Source organism: Symphodus melops (assembly GCF_947650265.1).
Source record: "Symphodus melops genome assembly, chromosome: 8".
NCBI lineage: Eukaryota > Metazoa > Chordata > Actinopteri > Labriformes > Labridae > Symphodus > Symphodus melops.
The window spans coordinates 12286496-12313792 of NC_136698.1; the positions used below are offsets into that span (position 1 = coordinate 12286496).

The 27297-nt window shown below is 38.5% G+C and overlaps 4 protein-coding genes across 9 annotated transcripts in view; 2 read left to right on the plus strand and 2 right to left on the minus strand.

Moving 5' to 3' along the window:
• ttll7 (tubulin tyrosine ligase-like family, member 7) overlaps window positions 1-5613 on the minus strand; it is a 69438-nt gene extending 63825 nt beyond the window's left edge. For all 4 annotated transcript variants that reach the window (XR_013779710.1, XM_079350480.1, XM_079350481.1 and 1 more), the window contains exon 1: window positions 5094-5613. The gene's annotated coding sequence lies outside the window, so the exon portion shown is untranslated. The remainder of the gene's footprint in view (window positions 1-5093) is intronic.
• A 1237-nt stretch (window positions 5614-6850) lies between these two features.
• On the plus strand, window positions 6851-19526 carry prkacba (protein kinase, cAMP-dependent, catalytic, beta a). Of its 2 annotated transcripts, none has more exons than XM_079351495.1 (10): window positions 6851-7343; window positions 10989-11050; window positions 11386-11514; window positions 12721-12819; window positions 13322-13404; window positions 13608-13734; window positions 14899-14994; window positions 15089-15211; window positions 15389-15553; window positions 16276-19526. In XM_079351495.1, exons 1-10 carry the CDS (start codon window positions 7298-7300, stop codon window positions 16399-16401), a joined length of 1056 nt encoding a protein of 351 aa, XP_079207621.1. In that variant the 5' UTR covers window positions 6851-7297; the 3' UTR covers window positions 16402-19526. The 2 variants fall into 2 exon arrangements, with proteins under 2 accessions (XP_079207621.1, XP_079207620.1); XM_079351494.1 differs by lacking the exon at window positions 6851-7343 and adding an exon at window positions 7355-9426.
• A 136-nt stretch (window positions 19527-19662) lies between these two features.
• samd13 (sterile alpha motif domain containing 13) lies at window positions 19663-23363 on the plus strand. Of its 2 annotated transcripts, XR_013779777.1 has the most exons (6): window positions 19663-19871; window positions 20183-20291; window positions 20910-20952; window positions 21075-21186; window positions 21273-21475; window positions 23280-23363. XR_013779777.1 is itself a non-coding variant. In XM_079351371.1 (5 exons), exons 2-5 carry the CDS (start codon window positions 20264-20266, stop codon window positions 21414-21416), a joined length of 327 nt encoding a protein of 108 aa, XP_079207497.1. In that variant the 5' UTR covers window positions 19666-19871; window positions 20183-20263; the 3' UTR covers window positions 21417-22198. The 2 variants fall into 2 exon arrangements, 1 of the variants encoding a protein (XP_079207497.1); XM_079351371.1 differs by lacking the exon at window positions 23280-23363 and having other exon boundaries at window positions 19666-19871; window positions 21273-22198.
• uox (urate oxidase) lies at window positions 22131-26432 on the minus strand. Its single transcript, XM_079351370.1, has 9 exons — window positions 26363-26432; window positions 25458-25670; window positions 24644-24760; window positions 24429-24507; window positions 23343-23529; window positions 23074-23197; window positions 22907-22990; window positions 22441-22827; window positions 22131-22401 (listed from the first exon to the last, which is right to left on the minus strand). Exons 1-8 carry the CDS (start codon window positions 26381-26383, stop codon window positions 22753-22755), a joined length of 900 nt encoding a protein of 299 aa, XP_079207496.1. The 5' UTR covers window positions 26384-26432; the 3' UTR covers window positions 22131-22401; window positions 22441-22752.
• Between the last annotated feature and the right edge of the window lie 865 nt (window positions 26433-27297).

Below are 27297 nucleotides of genomic sequence, written 5' to 3' on the forward strand. Positions count from 1 at the left end.
ATTTTTATAGCTGCTGAATCGTCGCGGTAGTAAGCAGAGTGGACAGAAGGTGGCTCCAGCACACATTGTGGCTTTGTGTGGACTTTTGCACTGGACTAAAAAGTGCACTGAACATGCGTTTGATTTAAAACAGCGGCACGCACGCCCAAGAGCCCCTGTACAGCTCTGACACCGCAGTACTACGAATGCAATCATCTAAACCTGTGTGCTGTCCGCTCGACTAATTGCCGTTCCACAGAACTGTGGTGAAATATTAATGTGGCTCTCAAGTAAAGGGTCTGCAGCCTCTCGCTGTGTCCCGTGCCTGTGCCAGCTGGGTTTGACTGTAGGGCGGAGAGGTCACTTCATTCAAACAGATGGCATCTTTTACAGTGGTTTGTTAAAAAGGAGGCTTCAGGCTATGAACAGTGTGGGAAATTCAGCCTGCCAGATCATGTTACTGTTTGGCTGTGGTCTGAATGTGTCTTACAACCACTGTCTGAAATGTCTGGTCGCATTTTAGTTTGTTTCCACTATTGTCTCTGTCTGTAAAGATGGAGATGTTTTGTTTTTTTAACGCTGTGCTCAACATTTTATACGTCCACGCTCTCTAGAAGCCTCTTGTGTCAAAAAAACAAAAAAACAAGCATCATGAAATTGGGCTGTAGACTCCACACTTCCCACAGGCTTGAATCTATGTTGTAAAAGTTTCACATGATCTTCCAAAACAGTCAAATATTGCAGCTTAGTTTTCTTGCTTCACAATGATCCATAGAAACAGATTGAGGGCTAAACATGTTCTCCTTTCGGAGGTCACACGGCAAAGAACAAATTATTTTCCACATGAAATGTTCATGTATGTCGTTCAAAGTCTTTTTTTTATTCTTGCAAATTATCAGATATGTTTCGGCCTTTTACAAGCAAAAGACTAATTATTAAAACCAAACGAAGCTCACCACTGCTTCATGAACTGTTTTAACATTTATAAAAGGTAACCAGCCTATGACTTCCACGTGCTATCACAATAATGAAATAAAAAGGCCTCTTCCTGTTCAGCCTCTTCCCTGAAGTTGAAGAAGAAAAATATCAAACACTCATGTTAAGATGTTAAAATGTTGACCTCTTAAGATGCAGGGTATCACTTCGTGGATAACAGTTGTGACCCCATCACATATGAATCATAATGAAATACATCGGAATAGAGGCTCATTGTGCTGCTTTAACATTTCAGAAAGAGATCAACAGTAGCCTCTAGTGGTGAGAATTTACAGACAATCCCATTTTCTTGTCCACAAATGGCTGTACACACACACACACACACACACCTGTGGGTAAAGCCACCCTATTGATTTTCTCAGCATTGTCTGTGTGGGGAAACTATCCAATCAAATCGCTCGATCACTTAGTACTCCTTCCTGCCAGCCTCCTGGTCTACCCTCGATAAGCACAAGGCATTGATCCCGAGCAGGACAGAGACTGGAAAAGAGACGAGCACCGGGGGAAGGGAGGTGTGATGAAGTGAGACACGCTGTGCTGATGACAGTCTGTCCCTGTCTCCCTGTGCTGGACTGGCTCTCTGGACAGGGAAGCCCAGAACACTTTCTCTATAGGGACACCAGACCTTGGTGTCACGTAAACTCTCAGGAATAAGAAGGGATCACACAAACGCAAGTAGAAGAAAATGGAAGTTGCTTTATCAGATGAGCCCCCACACACACGTGTTCAAATCCCACAAAAAGTTTGAATCGATCACTACATTTCGACCAGAGGTCTTCTTCAGGTGATCATCTTCTTCTTTAGGTTCGTGAAGTCAGCGTTCAACATCAACATCTGCGTTTCTCTTTCCGTTACTATGGTAGCATGAAGCAAACTATCTTCTTCGGAAATCGGATTAAATGTCTTTTGGCTTTTTTTTTTGCCTGACAACCTCATAATAAGTTAACAATGAATGCTTATCGACAACCTAAAATGAGTGATTCTGCTGTGTTCTGCTCACTTGCCTTAATGGTAAAGTGACGCTAAACAACATGCGAGCCTTGCTTTGCTCGAATCACCCAGTAAAAGTGGGATGTATTTGACTGTAATCATTGATTGACCGTGTGAATTGATTCTGTTGTGATGTCACAGGTTTGACCTGAGCATGTTGATTGTGTCACATTTCATTGACATGTGCTTCAGGGCGATTATCATTTCCTGTTTAAAAAAAAAAAAAAAAAAAACTTTAAATACTAACTGCATGGATCATGTTCATTTAATATGAAGATTATATGGGATTCAGTTACTGAAAGCATTACTTACCACTATATTCTATAGCAAGAATCATCTAAATTAATCCCACAGTGAAGTATTAAAGCTAGAAACTTAACTAAATCCCCTCCATTAAATAGAGAATCCACCATTAATCCTCAGATGCAATTACATTTTCCTACAACAGAGGGAGCCAGAGGGCCAGAAGAGCAAAGCAAAGCAAGGCTGAATGGGCAGAACTGATATAGATGCTGAGCTCATGCACTACCCCTTCGCTATACACAACACACAACAAGGCTTCATTGTAGAGTCAGGCCCTTCATGCTACTCAGCTTCACTCTCTGTTACACAGGCCATAGATGCATGACAAATACATGTCTGTCTTATCGGGCATGGTTATGCAGAATTCTCTGAGCATTAAGCACAAGTTGTTTGTGTGTGTGTACAGTATGTAGTGGTGCTCTTTCAGGAACTTTGATTTGTTATATGATACAAAATTACTGAATAATCAGGAAGAACACAAGAAATGATTCACTTCACATAGATATTATTCCACAATCAAAGATACATGATCACGTTTTATATATCAAAGGAAAAATCACAGAGATAGCTTCGCAAGCAAAATCCGAGTATGAGCGACTAGGCTTTATGTTCGTGACATGAGATGTCACAGCAATTACACAAGTCCCTTCAACGACCGGCAACACAACCCTGCAGGGTTTGTTTTATGGGTTTTCCTGACATAAAACCAAATGTTGAAAGCGGTTGTCAAATGTCGAATCAATAGAGAGGCTTGGGGGATCACTTAGCCTCGTGTTGTGCTGAAAGTGCAGGATTTGCAGACACAAGTTCTGCACATGCAGGATGCCACAGTTTGGCTATCACAGCAGTGTCAGGGCCTCAGGGTTTGTAAAAGCATTCAAAAGGGCAGAGAGAGCAGAATGAAGACATATTTAACGTGAATACATCCTTGAATGAAAAGCACTTGTAAAGGAAATATTTTTCAAGTAGGAATTTGACCGTTGAGTCTCACTGAACATTTTTCACAAACTGAAGCGCACTGAAAGTGTTTCTCTTTAACTCTTCAAGGTCCAGAAAAAAAAACCTAATTGAAGATCAGTTTTGTGAAAGCTATTTTTTTTTTACTTCTATGATTATGTTTTAGCTACATCAGCTGTCTTCCAGGAAAAATAATAACTCAGTCTGCACTCTGCAGACTTCTCAAACCGGAAAGTGGTTGGTTTAGTATTGCCTGTTGAACTAAAATTAGCTCAAACCAATGGCCAAACTCTGGCTTCGTGCCTTTCTTCCAGAACAAGTGTAGGAGATATCAGCCCACGGGGTACAGAAATAAATCAACAAACAGCTTAATGTTTGGCTTAAATGTATCGAAATCTACAGTAATATAAGCAAAGTGGTCCAAAGTTAATTTCAGGTGCTACCCTTTAATGCTATTAAATATTCTGTTATATATCATCCTGCCTGATTTTCTTTGAGACAGAACTAAGCAACTGGTTATGGTCACTGGAGTTGAGAAATAAGCAGTGTGCAAACAAAAGTAGAATTTAAATGTGTGGAGGTGTATCATCAAGGCCTTCGAACATGGGTGCACAGAGGTGTAAAAACAGTGAACTGGTTTACTTATTCTTAGCTGTCTGATTGTTTGAGAGGAGTTGACAATCAGAAAATCAAGCAAGAGTCTGTGGATATGAGAGAACTCAAACAAAAGGTCAAGTTAATAAGTAAATATCTGCTTACTGCTCTAGTTAGACTAGGTTAATTTTATCAATCAGAATTCGAAAAAATAATTTAAAAAATTTGCTGCTGTGTACAATTATTAAAAAATTAGTCGAATCATAAAAAAAAAAGTTTAACAATGAAGATGTACACTCTTTTGATTGGAAAAATAAGCCATTCCAACCTGTATTTTTGGTGTTCTTGTGCTTCACATGTGCCTGAAATGTACAGTGTACAATCCTCATTTCTAAAATACTGTGAGATTAATGCTACAACAAATACCACAGAACAATCAAGAACTTCAGCATGCCAGTTATGATCCACATCACCATCACCTTTTCTTAATGGCATTATCTCTTTCCAGGAGAGGCATGATGCTTAACATAACTCATGTGTTATGGTGTTATTATTATGTAATCCATTTGCTCTGTTGGGTCTAGAAGATGACCAGGGTGCTCATTTCAGTGGCACAAGTGACAATAATTCAATTAAATGCACAGCCCTTTGTTAGCAGTACGCTTGTGTATGCTTAGTGTGCTTCTTTATGTTACTTGCATGGCTATCCTAAGTTAATAAGCTATGCTACCAATGCCTGTCACAGCATAGCTTTTAATATGGTATCGTCCAGGTCACTGGCAAGATAGTAGGCCATCCTCTTATGTTATTCTAGTCTAAATATGACGATTAGCGCAAGACGGACCTCCTACATCTTGCGTGTACTATACTGGATAATCTGGTTTTCTTAGGAAATTGTCTGCACTTACAAATAAAAAGACTGAGCCAAAGCCGGTGTTTTAGAGCTAAACATTATTTGTTAGCAAGCACAAGCTAACGCAAGGCTGCTAGCCACTTGCATAGGTTAGGTGGAAGAATTGTACAGGAAAACAGTCTTGCAATATTGCTTTCCTGTTTCCACCATCTAACGAAGCGTGCATCTATCTGCCCTGCAAACAGAGGGCGTTTAAAATCCGTGTTGCTGCAAAATAACACATCTCTTACTGAGATAACTTCCATTACATTAAAGGAAACACAATGACCTGCCATGCTTTAGAGTTTAGCTTAGCTTCACAGCCTGGCTAAGGATGGAGAGAGAGGGGGGAAAGCAAGGTAGCCCGTTAATGTTACTGTACCTTTTTTATTCCAGGCATTTGCAGTGTAGCGCTTCTGCTGGTGTCATTCGGACGGCTCATACAAGGACACAATGGGGTCTTTTTTTTTCTTTTTTCTTTTTTTTTAGAGAAACAGTCCAGTCAGTCGCGGGCGGATTTTCCCGACTATCACTGTGTTTATTGTGTGTAACGCTGTTACAAATGAAAACTGACGTTGCCAGTAACAGAAAAAAAATCTCTATCTTTCAGACCTCTTGTGAGCTGTGAGTGCTGGACCGAATCCATGGGCGAAACCATTCGCTCTGCAACGAGGGGGAGACCTGAGTATAGTGCTGAAGTTTGCAAATCTCAATCTGGTACCAACTTGAGGTTTAGTGCTCTGTGTGGTCTACATATTAAGTCAGCGTATGTTATGTTTAACTCTAAACTCGTTATAAATTAAAACAAAAGTCTAATAAAAGATGCGAGTCATACTGCGCACACCTTGAGCTTCTCTTTTTAGCGTAGGTTTCAGTGCACTTCTCCACAACTCCCTGATACAAACACGGTGACGCTGCCTAGCAACAGGAGTCGCTGGCCATGGTGCTTAAAAAACAATCTTGTCGATTATGGGTGCGTCAGTAATTCATGCCCTTTTTACCTTTCCTTCATAAGACGCTTTGCATGGACAGGTAACAGCAAAGTGGTTTCACTTGCTTCAACTGTTTTTTATAAGCCTATGTGCATTTCTTCCTACAAATCTTTAGTGTCACAACTGCTTTGACCAAGGGAGCAAAAGTTGCATAGGCCCACAGTATCAGACCACAATACATTTCAGAATCAGAATCGTTTTTTTGTCACGTACATTTCAAAACAAACAGCCTAGTAAAGAACATAAATATTAAGAAGCTATACAGTAGAACAGCACAGCTCGTGCTGACAGCCTAAATAGAATAAGACATATCTAAGATGTGATTACAAATATATGTATTAGAATATAAAATACATACAAATAAATTATACAAGATATGCAATTAATGAGCAGTTGTGCAGGTATACTCATGATTTATTGTGCTGTTGTTGTTGTTGTTGTTGTTGTTGTTTTTACTCTGGCACAAAAACGAACAAATGAAGAACATTTATTTTTCAAAAGATAAACTATTTAATAAAAGATAACCTTTCAACTTAAAAATGATGTGTGCAAATAAAAAAGTCCTCTTCAAAACGATTTGCTCATCAGGGTGTATCATGTCAACAATAAACCTATACCCAAACAGCCATGGACTCAGACTGTGATGGGCTGTAGAAAACACATAAAGGTTCAAGTATTGTGATAAATCAAAGCACATAATAACACGTCCCTGTAAATGTAGCATCCCAACAGGTATATGGTATACTGTTCTCTGGCCTACGTCTTCTCCACTGGGCAATGTACAGGGCCCTAAATACTTTTATGTTTTTCTAAAGCCACCCTGAGAATGTATTATCAATGTTGTCTCTGAAAGGGCAAGCTGAAGTTAATTTTACATTTTTTAATCAATTTGGATAAACGATGAACATAAAGTATAACAAAACATGAAAAAAACAACTTTAATTTGGAATTTATTTCATTTGTGCATTTTAATGAGCTATAGATGTAACGACAAAACTTAAGTCCTTTTGTACCTACTATGCAATGGGCCAATCTCTTGGCATACTGTATGCTTGTGAATTCGGAAAGCTTTCTTCAAACACTCCATGCCTGGAGCTACTTTTGTTTTTGTTTTTAATTAGAAATATATAAATCTGAACAGATTGGTTGTCTCTAAAAGACTCCACCAAGAAAATAAAATGCCTACTATGACTCACTTACGCTTGGGCTACCTATTACGTAAATGAGACGTTTGAGTGTCTATGATTTCCTATCCGCACATGAAAGCCTCATTTCAGCGGTCAAGTCATCTGAATTCCCACATGGATTGAACGCAGCACAGAAACGACAGCAGGCAGAGGTGAAAAGTCTGGATCATGTTTTCATCTCAGCGAGTGCATACATGAACGACAAAGGGCCACTTTGAATAAGGATCAACAAGGCGGCGAGCGACACGTCGAGCTTCTGTCCACGACGACAAAACATTGATGTTGTTGTTGTTAGCAAACCAGCTAGCACAAGCTAAAATTTGTTAGCTAGCTAACGGAGGAGCCTGTTAGCTGTACCGCCACCATCATTGCTTCTCTCCAGCTGTGCATCGCCCTGTCCTCCTACGATGGGAAACACAGCTACTGCCAAGAAAGGCAATGAGCAAGAAAGCGGTAAGCACCTGATAAACACCAAGCTAGCCTGTTAGCTATCCCACATTAGCTATTGCACTGCGTTAGCTTGCTTATCTTAAAGTCAGTGTAGAGCATCACTGATCAGATGTTGTCCACTGTTAGCAGTTACAGGATAGATGGGCTGCAGAGAAGAACCATCTTTGGTAAAGATCTTTATAAGGTGTGCTTGCTTCCTTGAAGGGAGTTGTGTTGTATTCACTTGCCACAGATCATGTAGCATGTTTATAATTTTAAGTGACAGAGGATCAGACGACAGTAAGGGGTTTTCATCGTTATGTTGATTAGTTTTTACACATCAGTTAATGTTCAGACACATCTCCAATAAAATGAAAGATGCTGGTGCTATTTCACGCTGGTGTTTAACACTTTAGTTCCATAAGAGCTAACAGAGATAACATCAGCAAACATTGGTTTCGAGAGAAGCTGCTGTACAAGGCTTTGTCACCTCTAACAACAGGTAGGCCTAATCAATAACACCTCATGGATCAGTTCACCACCTGGCCTCTTTTATTGGGTTTAATAGGTTAGCTTTTGTTTCTAAACAAGGTCATCATTATATTGCCTCTTTGTGTCTTACCTGGTTATGTCAGCTGTCAAGAAGTTTACAGTAAATCAAAATGTTCTGCCTCGATGCTTCACTCACACAGTGACATTGGCCTGTTGTGGTGAAGCTATAACATCAAGATCCTGATCAAATTGCACCTGTTTAAAAACAATTGTACAGTCCTTAGTGTTGATCAAGCACTTTCTAGCAGTTGTTTTGTGTTTGCGCATATTTACTGTAAACATAACTGTACCACACTCTGTGTGTCTGAAGATCCAGTCCAGTAATCCTTTTGGCTCAAGCCACCTGTAGTATATGCAGGGAGGGCTGGAGAGTTTGTGCAGTTGCACTGTAAATGCACACTACAGAAACACTTCTTTGATTATTCGTATGGGGCCAAACTGGAGTAACCGCTAGAGCATGGGATCTCAAACTTTTTCAGACCACGGACAGCCTTTAAGGTGACACATTTTTCAAGGTCCCCCTTAAAATTGTAACGTTGAGAAGCATTATGTTATTACAATGTATTCATGAGCGATGGAATACTTTGCAACGATAGAATTAGGCTACGTTTATGCTTTCCAAGTCATTTTATAGTCTTTGAGCAAATGTTAGCTCCAAGGTGTTGACATGTTACGGTCATTGCAGAGTTGCAGAGTTGATCAGTTGGCACAACACTAAACAGGGTGGGACTGTTTGACAAAAAAGCTGATGTTATTGGTACAACAGGTCCCAGTTTGTAGATATGCTTTTTCAATGTTTAACTTTAAAAAAAAAAAACTAATAATAATTATTCCATGGACCCATAAGCTATCCTTCGCGGACCCTTGGGGGTCCAGGGACCCCACTTTGAGAGTCACTGCTCTAGAGAAAGCTGTGTTACAAAAAGGATGCAGCAGTCGTGCGAGTTAGTAAGAGTGTCGAGGGTCTGATAAGAACTGCATTGTTAAAGTTAACCACCAGAGTGCATGCTAACCTTGAGATAACTTCCCTCTCCAGTCAGTGAGTGTTACAGGCTGACAGTTTCCTTATCAGCGCTCTGAATTCATGGCAGCTGTGCAAGGTTGTTTTATTTATTTTTTATTTTTTCACAGCATCAACAGTTTTTCTTTGTTGTGCTCTTTGCCAACTTTATGCACTTTGTCAATTCAGGACTTGCATGGAAGACGAAAAAGTTGTATGATAACTGACATGACATGATATGAGAAAGTGTACAGTCAGCCACTGCAGCTAAAGCGACGTACATGAACAGGAAGCTTAACTTTATGTGGTTAGCCGAACGTTGCACTTCACTGCCTACAACAGGAAGTCAGTGTCACTCATTGGTCTTCAGTCTGAAAACGGTTTCTGTGCTTCTGAGCCTGTTACGCTCACGTATCAATAAAATGGCTCAGGGAAAGGATCAGTCCTTTGCCAGCCGCCTTTTTCACAAATATCGTAAAGGTAGCCAAGAGCAGAGAGGACCGGAGTGTGAGGTGCCTCGTATCTCAGACTTCACCGTCGAGTGGGATAAGTGGAGTAAGTTGTGTGTTTTGCTTTTACATGTCAAACGTATCCTCCAGCACCTGCAGCTCTGAGCCGAATGTCTCTCAACTTGTCTTGACGGTGGAATTTGTTAAGCTGAAGCTTGAAAAGTTAACCAAGCTATTAATCACTGGCAAGTTTTCTGTAATTATCCACTTGGCTATCATTTATATTACTGGTCTTAGCACTTTGAGACGCAGCCCTCTTTCCAAACCTTTACTAGAGTGTGTTCCTATCTGCCTGATCAGGTTCCTGTTCTCCGTATTTACACACGTTTGATCCTCCGGAGACATCCGTGAAAGCACATTGAGCTGTGTAGCACTGCGCAGGCCATTTGTGGAGCTTCAGTTGCTTCCATCACTTGAATATTTCCTGTCCTGTCATTTTTGTGGACCTGTTTTGCATGTATGAAATGTGTTTTGTGTGCTTTTCACGATGTCTTTATCAATCACTGTGTTTGAATAGTGTTTGTGAGCGATGTCCCAAGTTTAACTACACATTATTAATTAAAGTGGGACAGTGAAAGCCTCTTTAAATGTTAGCAAGAAATATTAAAACCACCCCTTGAGTTAAGTTGGAAAGTTTTCTAGAAACAATATGGTGATATACATTTTCCAACAGATCAAATCTTGTTGTGTTTTTTTTTTTTTTCGATGCAGTGTTAGTGTCATTCGTTGGTGGGTTTACTTATGCCGTCTTCTTCTGTGTCATTTTGTTGTGTTGCATTTAATCCACTTTAATCTCAAATGTTCTCGTTTCAAGCACTTCATGAATCTTTCTTCCTCTCTTTCTCTTCTCCATCATTTCCATCCATGTGGGTGAATGTTCCTGCAAACCCTTGGTGAACTGTAGAGACTTTTGGTATGCTCATTATTTTCCATGGGCCATCCCAAGTCACAGAGTTCAGAACAGTCAAAATGGACATTGTTTGGAATCTGAGTGTAGACAATTGAAGTTTGCATAAACAGTCAGTGTACAGCTTGCACACACTCTGTTTGTTTGTAGAAGTGCTTTAATGCAATTAAATTGGCCACCATATACCACGGGCAACATCCTTCATCAATCAGATGATACTCTCCGTTGCTCTGTGACTTTGGATATCTCATGTCTGCTGTGACTTTCACAATGCACTGTCTTTTACCGGCTTGCACTTCAGTGTCAGTTTTGTTCTGCATTTTGTCTTTTGTCACGGTCCTGCAATTACCCCCCCCCCCCCCCCCCATTCCCACCTACTCCTGAAAGAGATGCAGAAAGTTTGACTTTGAATTGGCCAATAAGTCCACAAGAGCTCTTTGCATCACTTTATGATTAGAGTTTCCTGCTTAGACGTGTGGTTTTGAGTTTCCTTAATGAAGTATTTTTGCTGTTCTGTCAAGTATAGTCCTGCATCCCCCCCCCCTCGCCCCCCAGCACTTGACATTTGCCTGACCTAAAAATGAATTTCTTTCCCTGAACATGTTGAGCTGCCCCAGTTTATTCCTCTCAACATGTGGCCTGACCTTGTGAGACTAACACAAGTCTAATTATCAAAATCACACTTTTGTCTCTTTGAACAGTGAAAGAGTTCTTAGCTAAAGCCAAAGAAGATTTTTTAAGAAAATGGGAGTGTCCACCCCAGGTAAGTTGTTCTCCTTTTTTAAGCTTTTATTTCTCTGAACACAGCAGATTGCTGCTGATGAGGCAACATGATTAGACCTGTTGCTTAGCCACTTCCTGGTTCCGATCTGATTGACTTACATGAAACATGATTGCATCATAGCACTGCCAGATAAATGTATTTATTGCAAACTATGTTTATCCAACTTGTGTGTTCTAACTAATGTTAACGGAGTCAAAACAAGCTACTACTGGCATCAAGAAGAGCTGTAGTTAAACGTTACCTAGCTATGAGAAATGCATCATTTTAATAACGAGTTTGCCACCTGATTGTTCTCTTATTTTGTGTTTCTTTAGAGCACAACAGGCCTGGATGACTTTGATAGATTCAAGACTCTGGGCACAGGCTCTTTCGGCAGAGTTATGCTGGTCAAACATAAAGAAACAAACCATTTCTATGCCATGAAGATCTTGGACAAACAAAAAGTAAGTTTTTTTTTTTTTCTTTTTTTCTTTTTTTTTTTTTTAAGAACAGTTTGTTCATTTTGTAAGATCAAGTGCCTTAGGTCATGGTAGTCTGTGAGAAGCACACTCCTGCGTGTAACACCACAAACACCGTGTGTATCTCTTAAAGGAAATGGAATGTTCCTCTCACACATCTCGAGCACATAACCATTGAAAACCTCAGCGGCGCTTCACACAACTTTTCACTTGTAAATACTGATGTGAAAGTCGTAGGAGCCTAGACAGTGATTGGTGTGCTGCTCATGTAGCATGCCTCTGCTCTCTTTTAGTTCACACGGTCAGTAAAAGATGTTAACATTCAGACGTTAGCGGTAAGCACCTAAAAAAAAAAAAAAAAAACCATCAAGCTCGCCTGTTTGCTATCCTACATTAGCTATTGCACAGCATTAGCTTGCTTACAGTATATCGTCAATGTAGAGCATCACTGATCAGTTGTTGTCCAACCTTAGCAGATTGTATTAAAGGAATATGTTGCCTTTAGTGTGTATTAACACTTAGTCTAACGAACGTTCATCAGCCCATTACAAGAGACCGAAAGTTCTTTGTTTTTCAGTTTTATTCCGTATACAAGCCGCTAATAATATGGCAAGGTCCTGCACACCAATTTCCTTCTTTTTTCTTTTCTTTTTTTTTAACACTCATTTACATCATTTCCCATTCAGTACATTATACAAATGAAGAGACTTTAAACAGTGGGAAGGTAATCCATTATAGTAACGGTCATGGCCAGGTGCCATCATAGTGTGTGCATACAGTTAAAACTTTGATTGGAGTCACTGTCCGATGGTGTGTTTACATGCTTGTTTGAGTCTTCAGCATCATTGGCTTATTGTTAGTCTTCTCATTTATTGTTTGTCTATTATGTTCACTTTTTAAGAGTCTGCTATTGATTTTCACAATTTTCACACTGAAGAAAGTTGAGACAGAAAGAATAGGTTACACACAATTCAATGGAAATCATTCATATTTCTAAACCAAAACTTTAAAAAAAAAAAAAAAGCGCACAAGTAGCTTTTTCAAATCATGAGCACCTTTGTAGGATCCTAATTTCTTTCTTCACTTAGTATCCATAAAACAATTATTCAAATGTTCATCATCCCGCTCTGCTAGATAGACCTTTAGTTCTAATATTGTCTACATTACTTTGTTTTTTTTTCTTTTCTTCAGGTGGTCAAGTTGAAGCAGATAGAACACACGCTAAATGAAAAGAGAATACTACAGGCTGTCTCGTTCCCCTTCCTCGTCAGACTGGAGTACGCGTTCAAGGTACATATTCAAGCAAACCTATAATAACAAACTACATGGTTTCAACATCAGTAGTGTGGGGTTTTTTTCTCTGCTGCTATTGGTTAAAAAATATCTCGAGAATCACCCGCCAACTTTATCTTTTATACTTAGAAAAAGTGAAAAGGGAAACTTCTGTAGGACGCCTTCACCTAATCTAGTCGGTTTAATCTGTCAACCTAAAGAATCATTTATCAGTAATTAAAGGGATACTTCACCCATTTGCATGAAGCTTTGTATCATTAGAAACATGGTAGTAGTGTTGAATGGTCGTGAATCCAGCCCTCATTTTGCCCTGAGACGAGAAAACACATGAAGAAAACTTTCAAGCAAAGAAAAACACATTTTTCTCGTCTCAGGGCAAAATGAGGGCTGGATTCATGACCATTCAACACTACTACCATGTTTCTAATGATGCAAAGCTTCAAGTAAATGGGTGAAGTATCCCTTTAACTGTTAACATATCTCATGATCTGTTTTACAGGACAATTCAAACCTGTACATGGTGATGGAGTATGTGCCCGGTGGAGAAATGTTCTCACACCTCAGACGTATTGGAAGGTTCAGGTAAAGTCACTGAAAGTATTTTCTCTATCGATTGAAATAGAATTAATAACGTGACAAAGACGGGTAATGTCATGGAAGACGTATCTTAGGAGAGCTTTTTTTTTTAATTTAAAGATGGCTATGAGTTTGCTCCTCCTTCATTCATAGATGAATTGTGTTCATGTGTGGCACCATATCTGACTGTGTACTGTCCCTACTTTCAGTGAAAACCATGCAAGGTTTTATGCAGCTCAGATAATACTCACCTTTGAGTACCTTCACTCGCTGGACCTCATCTACAGAGACCTGAAGCCTGAAAACCTGCTCATAGATCAACATGGGTATATCCAGGTGTGCATTGAATGGAAAGTTTGTCAAGAAAGGCGAAATGTCAGTAATTAGAAACACTCTTCAGCTGCGAGTAGAAAACATCCAGCTTTCTTCTTTTAGATCTTCTGATACCAGTCACTATACCAGTTTGGATACTTTGACTTTACCATGGCCAGTACCTTTCATGAAGTCATATTAGTGACACAAAAATACAGCTGACATGGTGCTAGAGCAGTCAAAAAGGGAAAACTAGCAGACAATTCATGCCCTTGTTTACTCCAACGCCCTAAGTCTTTCAAGTTCTTAAGATGTAAAAATGGTATGAAATGATACATCTGTTGTTCCATCCTCACTCAAAGCAGCTAACCAGTGCATAGTTGTTACTATGTCGCTCTGCATTTCATACAACTTTTCATCTTTTTGAGCAAGTTGGGAAAACTATCTGATGAGCTTAATTTGCTGTCTTAATGGATGTTCACTTTTTTTTACGGAAAGACTTCACAACGCCACAACCGCCATCCACCAAAATCCAGTACCCACTATCTTTTTTCTTTTCTTTTTTTTTTTCCAGATTGTTCAGCGTTTGTTTTTCGTGTTTATTCAGCCGCTCTGAACAGTAACTTGCCATACTTCAGCCTGTACTGTTCAGCAAGGTGCTGAATGTTGCTGCTTCAGGCTTACCGATCATATGCTAGATGGGGCGGTACTCGTCGCCGAGGCAACAAAGAAAGCAGATGCTTGTCAGATAATCATCACAGAGAAAGTGAATTTGTGGGAACATATCCCCTGGATGTTGCAGCTCCATGTTTGACTGTTAGTAATAAAAAACAATTAGAGGACAAAAAAAGCAGGCAGTGACTTACTGACGTGATGTGTTTGGATATAATACTCATGGTAGTTTACTCTCTCCTCCTGTATGATTTGACCTTTGTTGTTTAGAAACGTTAACTGTGCTGCTTTCTGGCCAGGACACTCTTGAAAAATAGATTTTAATCTCGGCGAGGTTCCTCTCATCAGAGGTAGAAAGCTTTGTTGTGGTATCAAAAATAGACAAATGAAAACATTGAGTAGGTTTGACTGAAAGATATCCAGAAATTCAGTTAATAGGTTAAGTATAGTGTGTGGTAACCTCGTCTTGAAGATGTTCCTCTTCTTCTTTTTTTAACTCCTCCATTCTTCCTTCAGGTCACAGACTTTGGCTTTGCTAAAAGGGTAAAAGGGAGAACCTGGACGTTGTGTGGAACGCCTGAGTACCTGGCTCCAGAGATCATCCTCAGCAAGGTGAACTATTCAAATACAGTCGATGTTGAGCCTCGCAGTGGGAACCTTAAGCTGTAACTTGTTGTACCTCTCCACATATTTCTTTCTCTGTCAGGGCTACAACAAAGCTGTGGACTGGTGGGCACTGGGAGTCCTTATCTATGAAATGGCTGCTGGTTACCCTCCATTTTTTGCAGATCAACCAATCCAGATCTATGAAAAGATTGTGTCTGGCAAGGTAAAGACAAAAAAGCGAGATTAAAGGTGGATAATTGAAGGCATTTTTTTCTGTCTGTTACCATGGGCAGCAACTTGGTATTATTTCTACAATGCTTTAACACTTAACTGAACTAAAATGTCTACTGGTCTTGACAATCCAGAGCTTGCTTCTTTTTTGCGTTTGTCATTCCTCTAGGTACGATTCCCCTCTCACTTTAGCTCCGACCTGAAGGATCTGCTGAGAAACCTGCTGCAGGTTGACCTGACGAAAAGATTTGGCAACCTGAAGAATGGCGTGAATGACATCAAAAACCACAAGTGGTTTTCCACAACAGACTGGATAGCCATTTATGAGAGGAAGGTGTGTATTTGTTTCATGTGCAATAACATGTTAAATCATCCTGAGATGCATCAGTTCCTCACCAATATTTGGTTCTTGGTTTTTTTTTGTTTGTTTTTTGGAGAAAGTTCATACATGTCCTTTACATTTACACCTGTTTGAATGTTTCCGTGTCATTTGTTCTCCCATTTAAATTCGCTGATTTTGATTTTTAGCGATCACATTCCTCCCGTCTAAAATTGTGGGCATGTCCTGTTCCTCAAAATGTCTTTATTAACAACCAAACCAAAGAGCAGCCATTTTTAAAATCTGCACCTCCAGTCCAGTAAAACATACCATCTAAAACATCATTACCACCAGTTTCGCTAAATCTTTCGCTGTGGGACAGTTATGCAGTCGCACATTTGTTACATGTCAGAGCTGCTTTAAGATGGTCAGACCTCACTGTGTAATGTGTGAGTACTAATGTAAGTCTAGAAACTATTACAGAAATGTTAAGACTGGTGGTCCTTTTTTACTGTTCACGACTAAACTGCGACTATGCGCCGTCCTTTTTTCTTCTTTTTTTTTTAGTAAAATGTAAGCCATATTGTCCTTAGCTGCCATGATGGTTACAACGATGAAAATACTCTTAGTACAACTTGTAGAACATCAACACAGCAAAGTTTGCCTAAAACAACCTCAGTTTTGGTTGGGTATGTATTATCAGGAACAAAGAATCCTCATTGCCTTCTCTGTGTCAGGTTGAAGCCCCGTTCATGCCAAAGTGCAGAGGACCAGGAGACACAAGCAACTTCGACGACTACGAGGAGGAGGACATTCGTGTCTCCCAAACGGAAAAATGTGCAAAAGAATTTGCTGATTTCTAGGGAGAGTGATTCCGAGTCTCATCAGGGCTCTCACATGTTGGGATATTTGCACTCTCCCATAGGGGTTAAAGTGGAACTGAGGCCGTCTTGTGTTGAAAACCAATGCCTCGTTCCTTCATTCCACACAGCTGAATGAGGTCCTTCTTGCCATGATCCTGCGTGCAGTGAGCACTAACCTATACACAGGCACATTATGCAGACATACCCTCGTGCTGCAACACAGAAATGCTAGACCATCTTTTCTTTTTTTTTCATGTTTGCCACTTTTGAAAAGCCTCCCTTTTTCTTATTTAAATTCATCAGTTATTTGAAAAGCAATTTAAACAAATATAATAACCATTTTTGTGTGGCACAAAGAGAGATTGATTGTAATGGCTGGTATTGCACATATTGTGATATGAGCTTTGAGGAAATAGAAGGTGTTTTATGAGGGGGTGGGGGGATTTCGAACATTTTCTTTGTGCTTGTTATAAGTCATCTGTTACACGTCTGATTTTGTTTTTAAGGTTTATTCGATAGTTAGTAATCATGAACACTTGAATAAATCATCATTCATTCATCATTCTGGTGTCCTTAAGACCCAGACACAGGTTTTTTGTGCGTATAAGAATAAACATATGTGACACCAGATTTTCAAACAGGAGCTGGTTTTAGATGAAGGGAAAGTAACTCTGAAGACGCCTCAAAGGGATGGATTTAAAGTGACAAGTGTTTTTACTGAGCAGAAACTTGTCAGTGCTGTATTAACCAATCAATTGTAGCATTGTTTTATTCATATCTGACCACATGACATTTACTTTTACCTCAGGCATGGTGTGGTATTCAAAGAATTTGAGTGAGATGATATATTTTTCAGGTATGACTCTGTCTCACTAGGAAGGAAATCTGAAGCCGTTTGAGTTTGTCACTCCAAACGTCTGTCTTTGATATGTCCAGAAATCAATGAAGTGTACTGATAAGGCATTTTTCAATAAGTGAAAGGTCAGTTTGTATGTTTTTTCTCCTAAGAGTGTGTTGTTGAGGATGCAAAGCAGTGTTGGTCAGGGGGCACGCTTCTAAAGTCAAAGTATGCTTTAGCATAGCACTTGGAAAACATTGTGTAATTGCCATATTTGTTTGACCTTTTTTTTTTTTTTTTTTTTTCTACGTTTGCATGTATGTAACGTTTGTGCAGCAGTGTCACAACAAGCTAAAAATTCCCTGAAAGTGTTCCCATTTTTATTTTGTTATGTATTTTTATTGATTCACAGCCAGGCTCATTGATGCTTTCAATTTGTAATGCCACTTTGATCTGAGTGGCATATTTTCTGCATAATTCACTGAAACAAAACTATATCATGAACCATTAATTAATAATCACAGAAAAACAGATATATCATAACCTTAAAGTATTCATTCATCTTAGATTGAAACATATAAGTACCTCAACCCTAGCTCTGTCGGGTTTTTTTTGCATCATTTTCTAAACCAGTTTGTACACTGTGATGGAGCAGTATGTGCTCATTCTTCCTCTACAGGCTGCTCAGGTTGAGTCATGGCAGTTCAAGAACGATAACAGACAAAATGCTGTTGTCTTGTTACAAACGTGTAAAAGGAAAACATGTCAAGAGTCTGACTTTTGAAGAACATTTAGTCATTGTAAATCACTCCTATAAGTTATTGTCTACATGTATTTAATCTGTTTTCCCCTTTTAGACAAAGTGAGCTGAATGAGGGATTTTTCTAATGCTTGGTACCAGTCGTTTACTTTTCATTCTGACACGTTGTTGGTCCTTGTTTATTTATATGTATTTAACAGATGAGCATATAATCTGTTTGTCAGACTTTTCCCATATACGGCCAAGGTGTCCACATGTTGAACTAAGATGTCAGAGAAGCCCTCTTTGCTCCTGCTTCTGAGTTCTTTGTTTCCCTTCAGGAAAGTTTCTCTGCTGTCCACATTGATTTTTCTTATATCTTTTTTACTGGCCAGGTACTCTGGGAAAGAAAATCAAAGTTACATTATCTCACATCTTGTTGGAAACAATTACCGGTATTTGTTAAAAGTCATGCAATTCAGTCTTTTTGCATAAAGTTTAATCATTATTTGACATGGTGCTCAAGTGTTTGTAGCAGGAAAAAATGCAATTTCATCCACTTAAACAATATACGAGAACCAAATTTGAAAACAAAGTTTTGGGGCTGAATGCTTTTTTTAAGGTACTTGTGTATAGTATATGGATAATGGCTATGCCCAATTTTAGGATTCTTGTCATAGATTGAAAACGTGTTTAATCTTTAAATAATGTATGTATACATTATCTTGTCCTGAATTCCTCATTTGTTACGTTTCTTATTATTTAAAGAAGAGATGCCTATTAAATAACATTTTTCTTTTTTTTTTACTTGCATAGTTCTCGAGGGAGACTGTAACTATTTTATTCACAAAGTGGTTATTTACAATGAATTTGGATTATATAACTTGTTTTCATTTGCCCTAATGAAAAAAACAACAAAATGAAATGCCACTTTAAAAAAAATTATGCACACCATGTCTAAATCTAAGCCTTTCGTTTCACTTTTTTATCCTTAAAGTGTTTTGTGTTTTAATTATTTACCCCAAAGAAATCACTTTATCAAAAATGATCCAAATCATTTCACCAGTCTGAAGGCTTGAAGGATAGGTATTAGAAGAATCTTTTTTTTTTTCTCATTTGGAGAAGCTTTGAAAACTACACCTGGGAATTCAGCATGTTCCTGCCCAAATGGCCTCTGTGTAAACCTACCCAGAGTGTGTAGGTCATCCACAGCTCTATTTATGTCATTTATCCCCTATGTGTGTATGTAAAATGTTTGTCATATATGATGTAATATGATGGCCCTTTTCCCTGAGCCACCTCACAGGCCTGACTGAAGGAAATCACTATGAGTTGTTCATGCATAGTCACACATGCAAGTATGGGATCAATTATCTGAACTGTGTCTATATTTAGTTTGTGGGTTATTTTGCACATCATTTAGACGGCTGACACGTTTTTCCCACCCATATTTACTTGTGTTTGCAAGGGAAATATAGGCCTACTTTGCTGTAGCAAATTTTATGTAACAAAGGATATGTCACTATAATAAATTGTTTTTAATAAAAACTCAAGTTTTTGATTTTTTTTTTTTTTTTTTTTAACGAGGTAAAAAATGATATCGTAATATGTGTCATATTTAGAGTGATGTACTTCGGCAAGGGTCACACAGATCGCGTCAAAACCGAAAGAACTTCAACTCCCATGATTCTCTGCTGTCATGTGGGCGAAGGAAGCTAAACCGATGAAGAGGTGCTAGTTGTCTTTACTTGATTAAATCCTGATTTCATCAAGTTTCTGTCGCCGTCAATTGATTTCTAAATGATTTTGGTGAAGTAGCAGCTTTTTGTTATCTAATATCCGTGTTTACCTTTGAAGAGCCGCTGTTGTCAAGCAGGAATCATCTACAATAAGGTAACACTGTTACATTATGAAATAGCAATTCCTGCTAACTCTCCCTGTTAGCTCAATACGAACAGCATCGATTAAATATACCATGTATTTTAATACAGTTATTCATATTATGCCTTTCATTAAATGTCTCATTTTAACTTTATTCATATATATGTAACAGTGAGGCTATATATATGTGACGTTATTTTCCTATTAATAATCTTAAGTAATTTTAATAACACTGTCAGAACCATGATGAGCGATATTAACTATCTATATTGTTTCGATATTTTGAATGCTTGACCAGTTGTTCCGTGTTGCTGTCATTGCAGAGAGGATATCCAATGGATGCCAGACTTGGATAAAGATGCAGTGATGAGATTTAAAATGCCAACGCACTAAGGAGACGTCTAATGAAAAGTCACTGCAACATAACAGATTGTAAGACACTCATTAAGACTTTAGTTTGTTTAAATAGAGCTTACACGTCGATCTCAGGCCAATGATAGGCTCGATATGAAGTCATGTGTTTTGAACAAGCAACATTTAAACGACTACTTAACAGAACACCAAGATATAAGTCTGTAGTAAATGTTTGTTCGATCACGTCCTCAACGTCGTTGGATTTATTTAATCAAAGTCGGTTTTATAGTTCATAATGATCAGAAAACCAGAAAAAGAGGTGCTGGAAAATCAAAGTAGTCAAAGTAGATTTTTACTCAAAAGATTCTTGCGTTGACAATAAAGAGACAGGATGTGCAAAATATTAAAAAAAAACTTTCAGATAGTGACATGACATTCCTAATATGTAATAACATGTTGTAAATATATGGAAAAGGGTTAAAGATCGAACTTCGTCAGAACATTTAGAAATAGTGTAGTGGCAATCTAACAACTCTCAAGCAATACATCTTGTGTGTGTGTGCTATGTTTTGAAATGATTTTAAAGTGAACTCACATGAATTATGAAAACATTAGTCAAGTTAAAGTTGCTTCATGTTGTGCTTGTTAACGAACAGTCAGAGTTGTATGTATCATTGAATTTATATTTTTCTACAGCTGCCATGGAGGACAAGGCAAATGGCTCTGTTGACACCAAAAGGTAACATTTGAAAGTCATTTAGAAAACTCAGTATTGAAAGATTTGATAGACTTCGTTAAACAGGCTATACAGTTGACTGTGCACACATGGTGAAGATGAATCCTTTCACTGTGACCTCACAGCCCTGTGGAGAACGGTCAGCTGCCAGACCCTGCCAATTGGGGGGTTGCTGATGTCGTCAATTATTTCAAAGCAACAGGGTTTGAGGAGCAAGCCACAGCTTTCCAGGATCAGGTAGGGATGCTTTTCATGCTCAAATATTCCCATCATGTAAAAAACTGGGATTTTTAAAAAATATTTCCTTCTTTCCACCTGACTAGGAAATCGATGGCAAATCCCTGCTCCTGATGACACGTAACGACGTCCTTACTGGGCTGTCAATAAAGCTCGGCCCTGCTCTGAAAATTTACGAGTATCACGTAAAGCCGCTGCAAACTCAACACCTAAAGAGCAACGCCTCGTAGCAGTGCAGGCCCTCCCCAACACCCACCTCAGTGACAATCATCGCGACAGGAGAGCCCAGGTTAGCTGCAGCTTCACAGAGTCTCCTCTGGCGGCACCTTAACAGGACTTTAATACTGTATGTTTTTTATAAGTGTCCACCCCAAAAATGGGCTGCACACTGAGTCCACTCAGCTGTTTATGCTTTTGGCCATTTTTATGTCTGCGGCTTGAGAAATGTATTTTATTTTTCGTGCATCTTTAATTTAAGTGAATGACATTCTGGGACAGTACTCTGCGGGTATAATTCTTTTCGTATGTATGGGTTTTTTTATGTGTGAAGTGACCCCTGTTGGTTTAAAAAAAAGTATTTGTATATAAGATGATCTAAAGTTGGAAACTGTGTCTGTTTTGTCCTACCTGAACACTTTGATACATGCAGTTGATAATATTAATGCATCCCATTTCGTCCTGAAATCACTTTAAAGCTCTAAACTGTGCAGCTGAGTCCATGAGCATGTAACTATGAAGCATCTTGTTTTACCTGACACGAGCCAATCAGAAGCCTCTTTGATACTGCGCACCTACATTATCCAGACTCAAGGCTCTTGATATGAAAATATTTATGTGTATATATATATATATTCTTATTACGTTCCTACTTGTGGTGCTTTTGGCATTGTCGCAACGACAACTGTATTGAAGTATATGTAAAAAATTACACTGGAGTTTGAAAATCTGAATCAAAGATTTGCAATAAATGGTGCTCTTTTATTCTCACCAAAGAACAACATTGGTGTATGAATTTGTTGATTGTGCTCGTTTTCTTTCGTCGATTATTTTTGCAAATGTATCACCAACCCTGGAAACATTAGTTTTGAAGATACTGCATGAGGTCATACAAGTATTTGTTGAAGCAATAATAAAAAAAAATCATTTAGATTTCTCGTACAGAAGCACTCCTCATGTCGAAAGCGTATTTCTCTCCTTCATCCTTCCAGCAAAATGCTCGTCCAGCATACACATCTTCACTGTTTACACATTGACATTCTGTGTCGCAGTGTAGCAAAAATCACAAGAGGTGCAGCGTGGAAACGTAGTGGGAGCTTCACATACACACAGCTCCTATTTCAGCACGTATCTGAAGGGGTAACTGATCGAACCATTGTAATCACTGTAGGATCTATATCCTTATATCTCAGCTTTTATTCACGCCACATATTATCAGCAAAATAATTAAGAGGTGATTTTTGTTCCCACTTGATCAGATCCACAAGACCATGTCACTTTTCCTTTTGCGTTGAATCAGCTTGTACAGATTGATTTGTGTCACATCTGCAGTGCTTTGTGTCGAGGAATTTACAGCTTGGCTTGTTGCTTCCTGCGCAATGTCCCCATGATGTTGCCTGAAGGATTGTCCAGAGCAAGAAGAACCTGTGAGGTGGAAACCCACATGTCAGTAACTCAGAAAATTCTTAACAACTTGAAAGGTTAGCTGTAAAGCAGGACCTACTTCGTCTTTGTTGTTGAGGCCCATTTTTGTCATGTCTATGGTGAAGTAATGCTGGTTTGGCATGACAATCTCTATTTCATCTACCTGAAAGACAGAGTTTTGTGAAATGATGTATTTATTTGAAGTGTGTTTTACCTTGGATATAGATCTCAAGAACATAGTCCTACCTCAAGAACTCTATCCAGGACCAGGAGCTGTGTTTCATAAAGGGTCTTCTGTACAGAGGGGGAGAACTCTCCGATATCATAGGGACCAGCAAACTTCTCAATGATAGTCTCCTTCACACATTTCCTGCAAAGACAATAAAAACAATTATGTCTTCTCTTCTTTCTATTGTTAAGAATCCCTAACATTGTCTCCTCTTCTTTGACAGTTTAATCTCTCCATCGTAAACTACAACGAAGACGTCCTCCCCAGGTATTTAGCACATAGTTACCATGCAGCATCAAAGTCGACACCCTGAGTCTTGTTGTAGTGCCACCTAGCGTAGACAGAAGTGCAGAAACATCTGTCCTTGGCCTCTTGCAGGGTAGTGAAGCGGTCTCGCAGGAAACCAACAAAACCAGACTGGGTGGTTTTCAGCACCGTCATGTTCTTCACCCCGCTGTGAACCACGGGCATGCCTGTGTTAGGCACAGTCAGTTGGAGAATGTGATGCATTAGACACATTTGGAAACATTGTGACCGAAGCAAAGGGAGGACATACTTGATCGCAGGCCTCACATTAGATTTTAAAACATTTGTCCAATATGTGCCAAATCAATGACAAGCAGAAATAACATACATTTGTCACTTTCGCTTCACATAGGAGCTAAAGGGCAATTTATATGATGTAGACAATAACTTCAAACCTAATTTCATTTCATACACAGATAGTGCTAACTAATTTATAATATGGGCTTTTTAAATTTATTTTATCATAGTTAATATGTGTGTCACTTTTTGTCAGTAATTTTACTTGATCGTTTTGTTGTTTCTTCTATTATTTTTCATGAGAAAAAGTTGTCTATAGATCTATTGGGCAAACAATGGAATTACTGTTGTTTTGTGTGCTTGTGCAATATTATGAAATACAGTTGGACTAACTGGTTTGTAAAGCATTCAAAAGCTAATAAAAAGGGCAGACATTTAAATATATTCTGATAATATTTTTTTACTTACTGACTTATTGGGATTCCTAAAATATTTAATTGGTAGAAACTGAGCATAATTTGAAAAGAAAAAAACAACAACATATTATTATTCGGAAAATAGTGATTGTTGATATTTTGCTAGTTTTTACTTACATTATACTCTGCTAGCACCACATTGTTATTTTTAATTGTTGAACCATAAGTTACCCAAAACCAGTTACGGTAATTTGTTTTGGGCTAATTGGTTGTTGTACAAGAATCATACATTGACTGGCCTATACCAGATACCTGGTGACAAATATTAGGCTGTATTAGAGGCTGGACAACTGCATTTATTCTCAAACAGATTTATAGGTTTATAATACTTTATTGTTTGTGGTTGCGCTTACCATTAAGATTCTGTTCAACATCACAGAAGCGAAGAGCCTCTGGGCTGAGGATGAATGCATGAGCGTGCTCGACTCCATTCTGAGAAAAAAATACAACCAATCAGGAACTTTTCACAAGTGTTGCTTGATGATGGATATTTGTGATAATGAAAATGAATATTTCTGCAATCCAAAAGGAAAGGGGTATTTTTGTCCAGGAGAGTTCGTTATTTCACCTTCTCCAACCTCCTCCATGGAGCCTCCTCCATGTGAACCTTGGCCCTCAGCACATGGTTAAAAGAGGTCAGGAAATGATTACAGATGTCCAGAGAAAATTGCTCGATGGTCTTCACCTGAAAAGTGACAGGCTGTAAGCTTTGAAAAGACCAGTAAGATGAGTAAGAGTGTTGTCTAGGAAGTGCAGATTTAAATAAAAGTCAACATGGCATGTTTGTCCATTATTTTATTGATTAGTCTGTGTTTGAACTTTGGATGGACAAGGGTCACCCATGAAGAAAAAAAGTATAGGCACTCTGATTACTACATGAGAAATACATCTCTGTACTACTTTTGACGATTCAACAAAGGCTAACCCCTTTAATGTTTACATTAAACTGTAAACTACTGTACAGTTCAAACAAATTCTAAGACCTCTGTGTAGCTGCACCCATTACCAATCTTTTTTTTTGCACCAATAAAAAATAACATATTTTTCTTATTATGAATACAGACAATTTGCAACAACATTTTCAGTTTAAACACTGATCTATCAATTTAACAAAAAAACCCAAAACTTTTCATTATTAATCTATTCTTTGGATGAACTGCTTCCTTCATTAGGAAAAGTTCAGCTTCAGCTTTGATTCTTGATCCTTGACCCCATGACCTTTTATTAATGGATACACATTGTTGTAACTAATGTGACAGCGGTATTATTTACGTGTATAGGTTCATAAAGAGTTGAATAATGTGTGCTTTAGCCACTCACTGACATTTTAAGCAGCAGTATAGAAACATGTCCCCTGTGTTTCTGAGGCTGGAGAGACTTACCCCCTTCAGCTTGGCCAGAGCATGCACAGTGTTCTTGATGGTGTCGGTGGGAATGATGTCTGAGTTGTCTCCATGTAAATAATCCTTGCGTGTTTTGAGGGTGAGCTCCACGTCAGCTTTCAGCTCGATGATGTAGTGGTGGCTCCCCTGTCTCCTGATCACCAGCACCTTCACTGTGTTCTTGCCATAGCCCGTTCGCACAAACTCCACATTCTACGCAAATAAGGGAAAAAACGACTGACATTAGGAAACGTTTTTGTAACTAGTATGTCTAAAACAGACGAATCATACATGAGCTCCTATCATATCTCAAACGATACCAATGCAAAATGAATCATTTTTATATTTGTTTGTGCCCACCCTAATCAAATAAATAAAAAAGTACATTTAAAAATGTGGAACTACAATGAAGAATACATAAAGGAATAAATAAGTAAATGGAAATATGAGGAGATGAAAAAAGCAAAGTATAAATAAGGAGATATTGGATGTTTTGTCTTTATGACACTGCTTTATCTCCACAATAAAGAAACAGTAAAGCATTAGATCACGAAATACCAACAAATAGTTTTTTCCAGGAATGAAAAATATGTTTTTTGTCCAGATTTGTGATCAGTAACGAGTCTCAGTGAGCTATTTTTTTTAAAATAAATAAATAAAGTTGAAATGTTTATTTGTTTGGATATTTCTCTGAAAGTTCACAAAACAAGTTTGAGTGTTAGCTTAGACATGGTTATTTGATTTGTACGTGGTCTGTTTTTCAGATCAAGTCTGCCCCTTTGGTCGTTCACCCAAAAATGTAAACATTATAGAAATTATTCTGAGGGTAACAAATTCTTACTCTTCTTTTTGATTTTGTTTCTTCATTTATGCATTGTTCTGCATACCAAATAATGAATGTTTACCTGATCTGAAGCAGTTGTCATTGTTTCGTCCTTTACCCGCTGACGGTCTGTCCTCAGTACCTGCAGAGTCTCCAGCAAAAAGGGTCCCAACCAATAGAGGAGGATTTTCAAAGGGTGGTCCTACCTTTGAACATTTGCTGCTCGACCTGTTTCAAATTGTGTGTAAATACACTGAGCTAACACACAATGTTATTTGCTTTTTACAAATTCATAGGATCAGAGGAATCATTCAGGTTCATTGTTGGACTGCACAGAATCTGCACATACAGGGATAATATTGGCACTTATGTGTTTATGACATTTTCCGATATGATCCGATCCAAGGGTTTTTTTGTAATCAAACTACAACACATCTACAAATACGAACCAACTACCAGTTTAATATATTATCAATTATTAATGTGCCATCATTTTTGTACACTTGTTTGACAGTCTATTATGATATTATTAAGTAAAAGATAATCATTTTGATTTTTTTCATGTTGTTGCACATGTTCAATTTTAACATGGACTCTGTCTGAGCTGTAAGTAAGCCATCCGTTTAGTGGCTCGATGATGCATGACAAAGACAATATAAACTTGATTTAAACATTCTTGATTATGTATATTCTGTTTGAAGTAAACATTTATTATTTGGTGTCCTTTCACTTCCTTTTGTACCTTCCTTTAATACACTTCCTTTTTTCTCCCCTCCCCCTTGATTGGTTAAGGTTTGCACTGTGTCACAGATTAGTTAGACTGAATTCACAGGTTCACTACTCGCTTTGGGATAATCACTTTGGGCGAGAGCAATGCACCAATGTTAAGACATCTGATGTGTGTTTTTTCTGTTACCCTTCGATATTGAACCTGGATTAAATTAACCTGTTCACATTAATCGAGTCTCCTTATTGGATCTTGGCATGGTGACAGCCCCTTAATTCCTAAGAACTCTT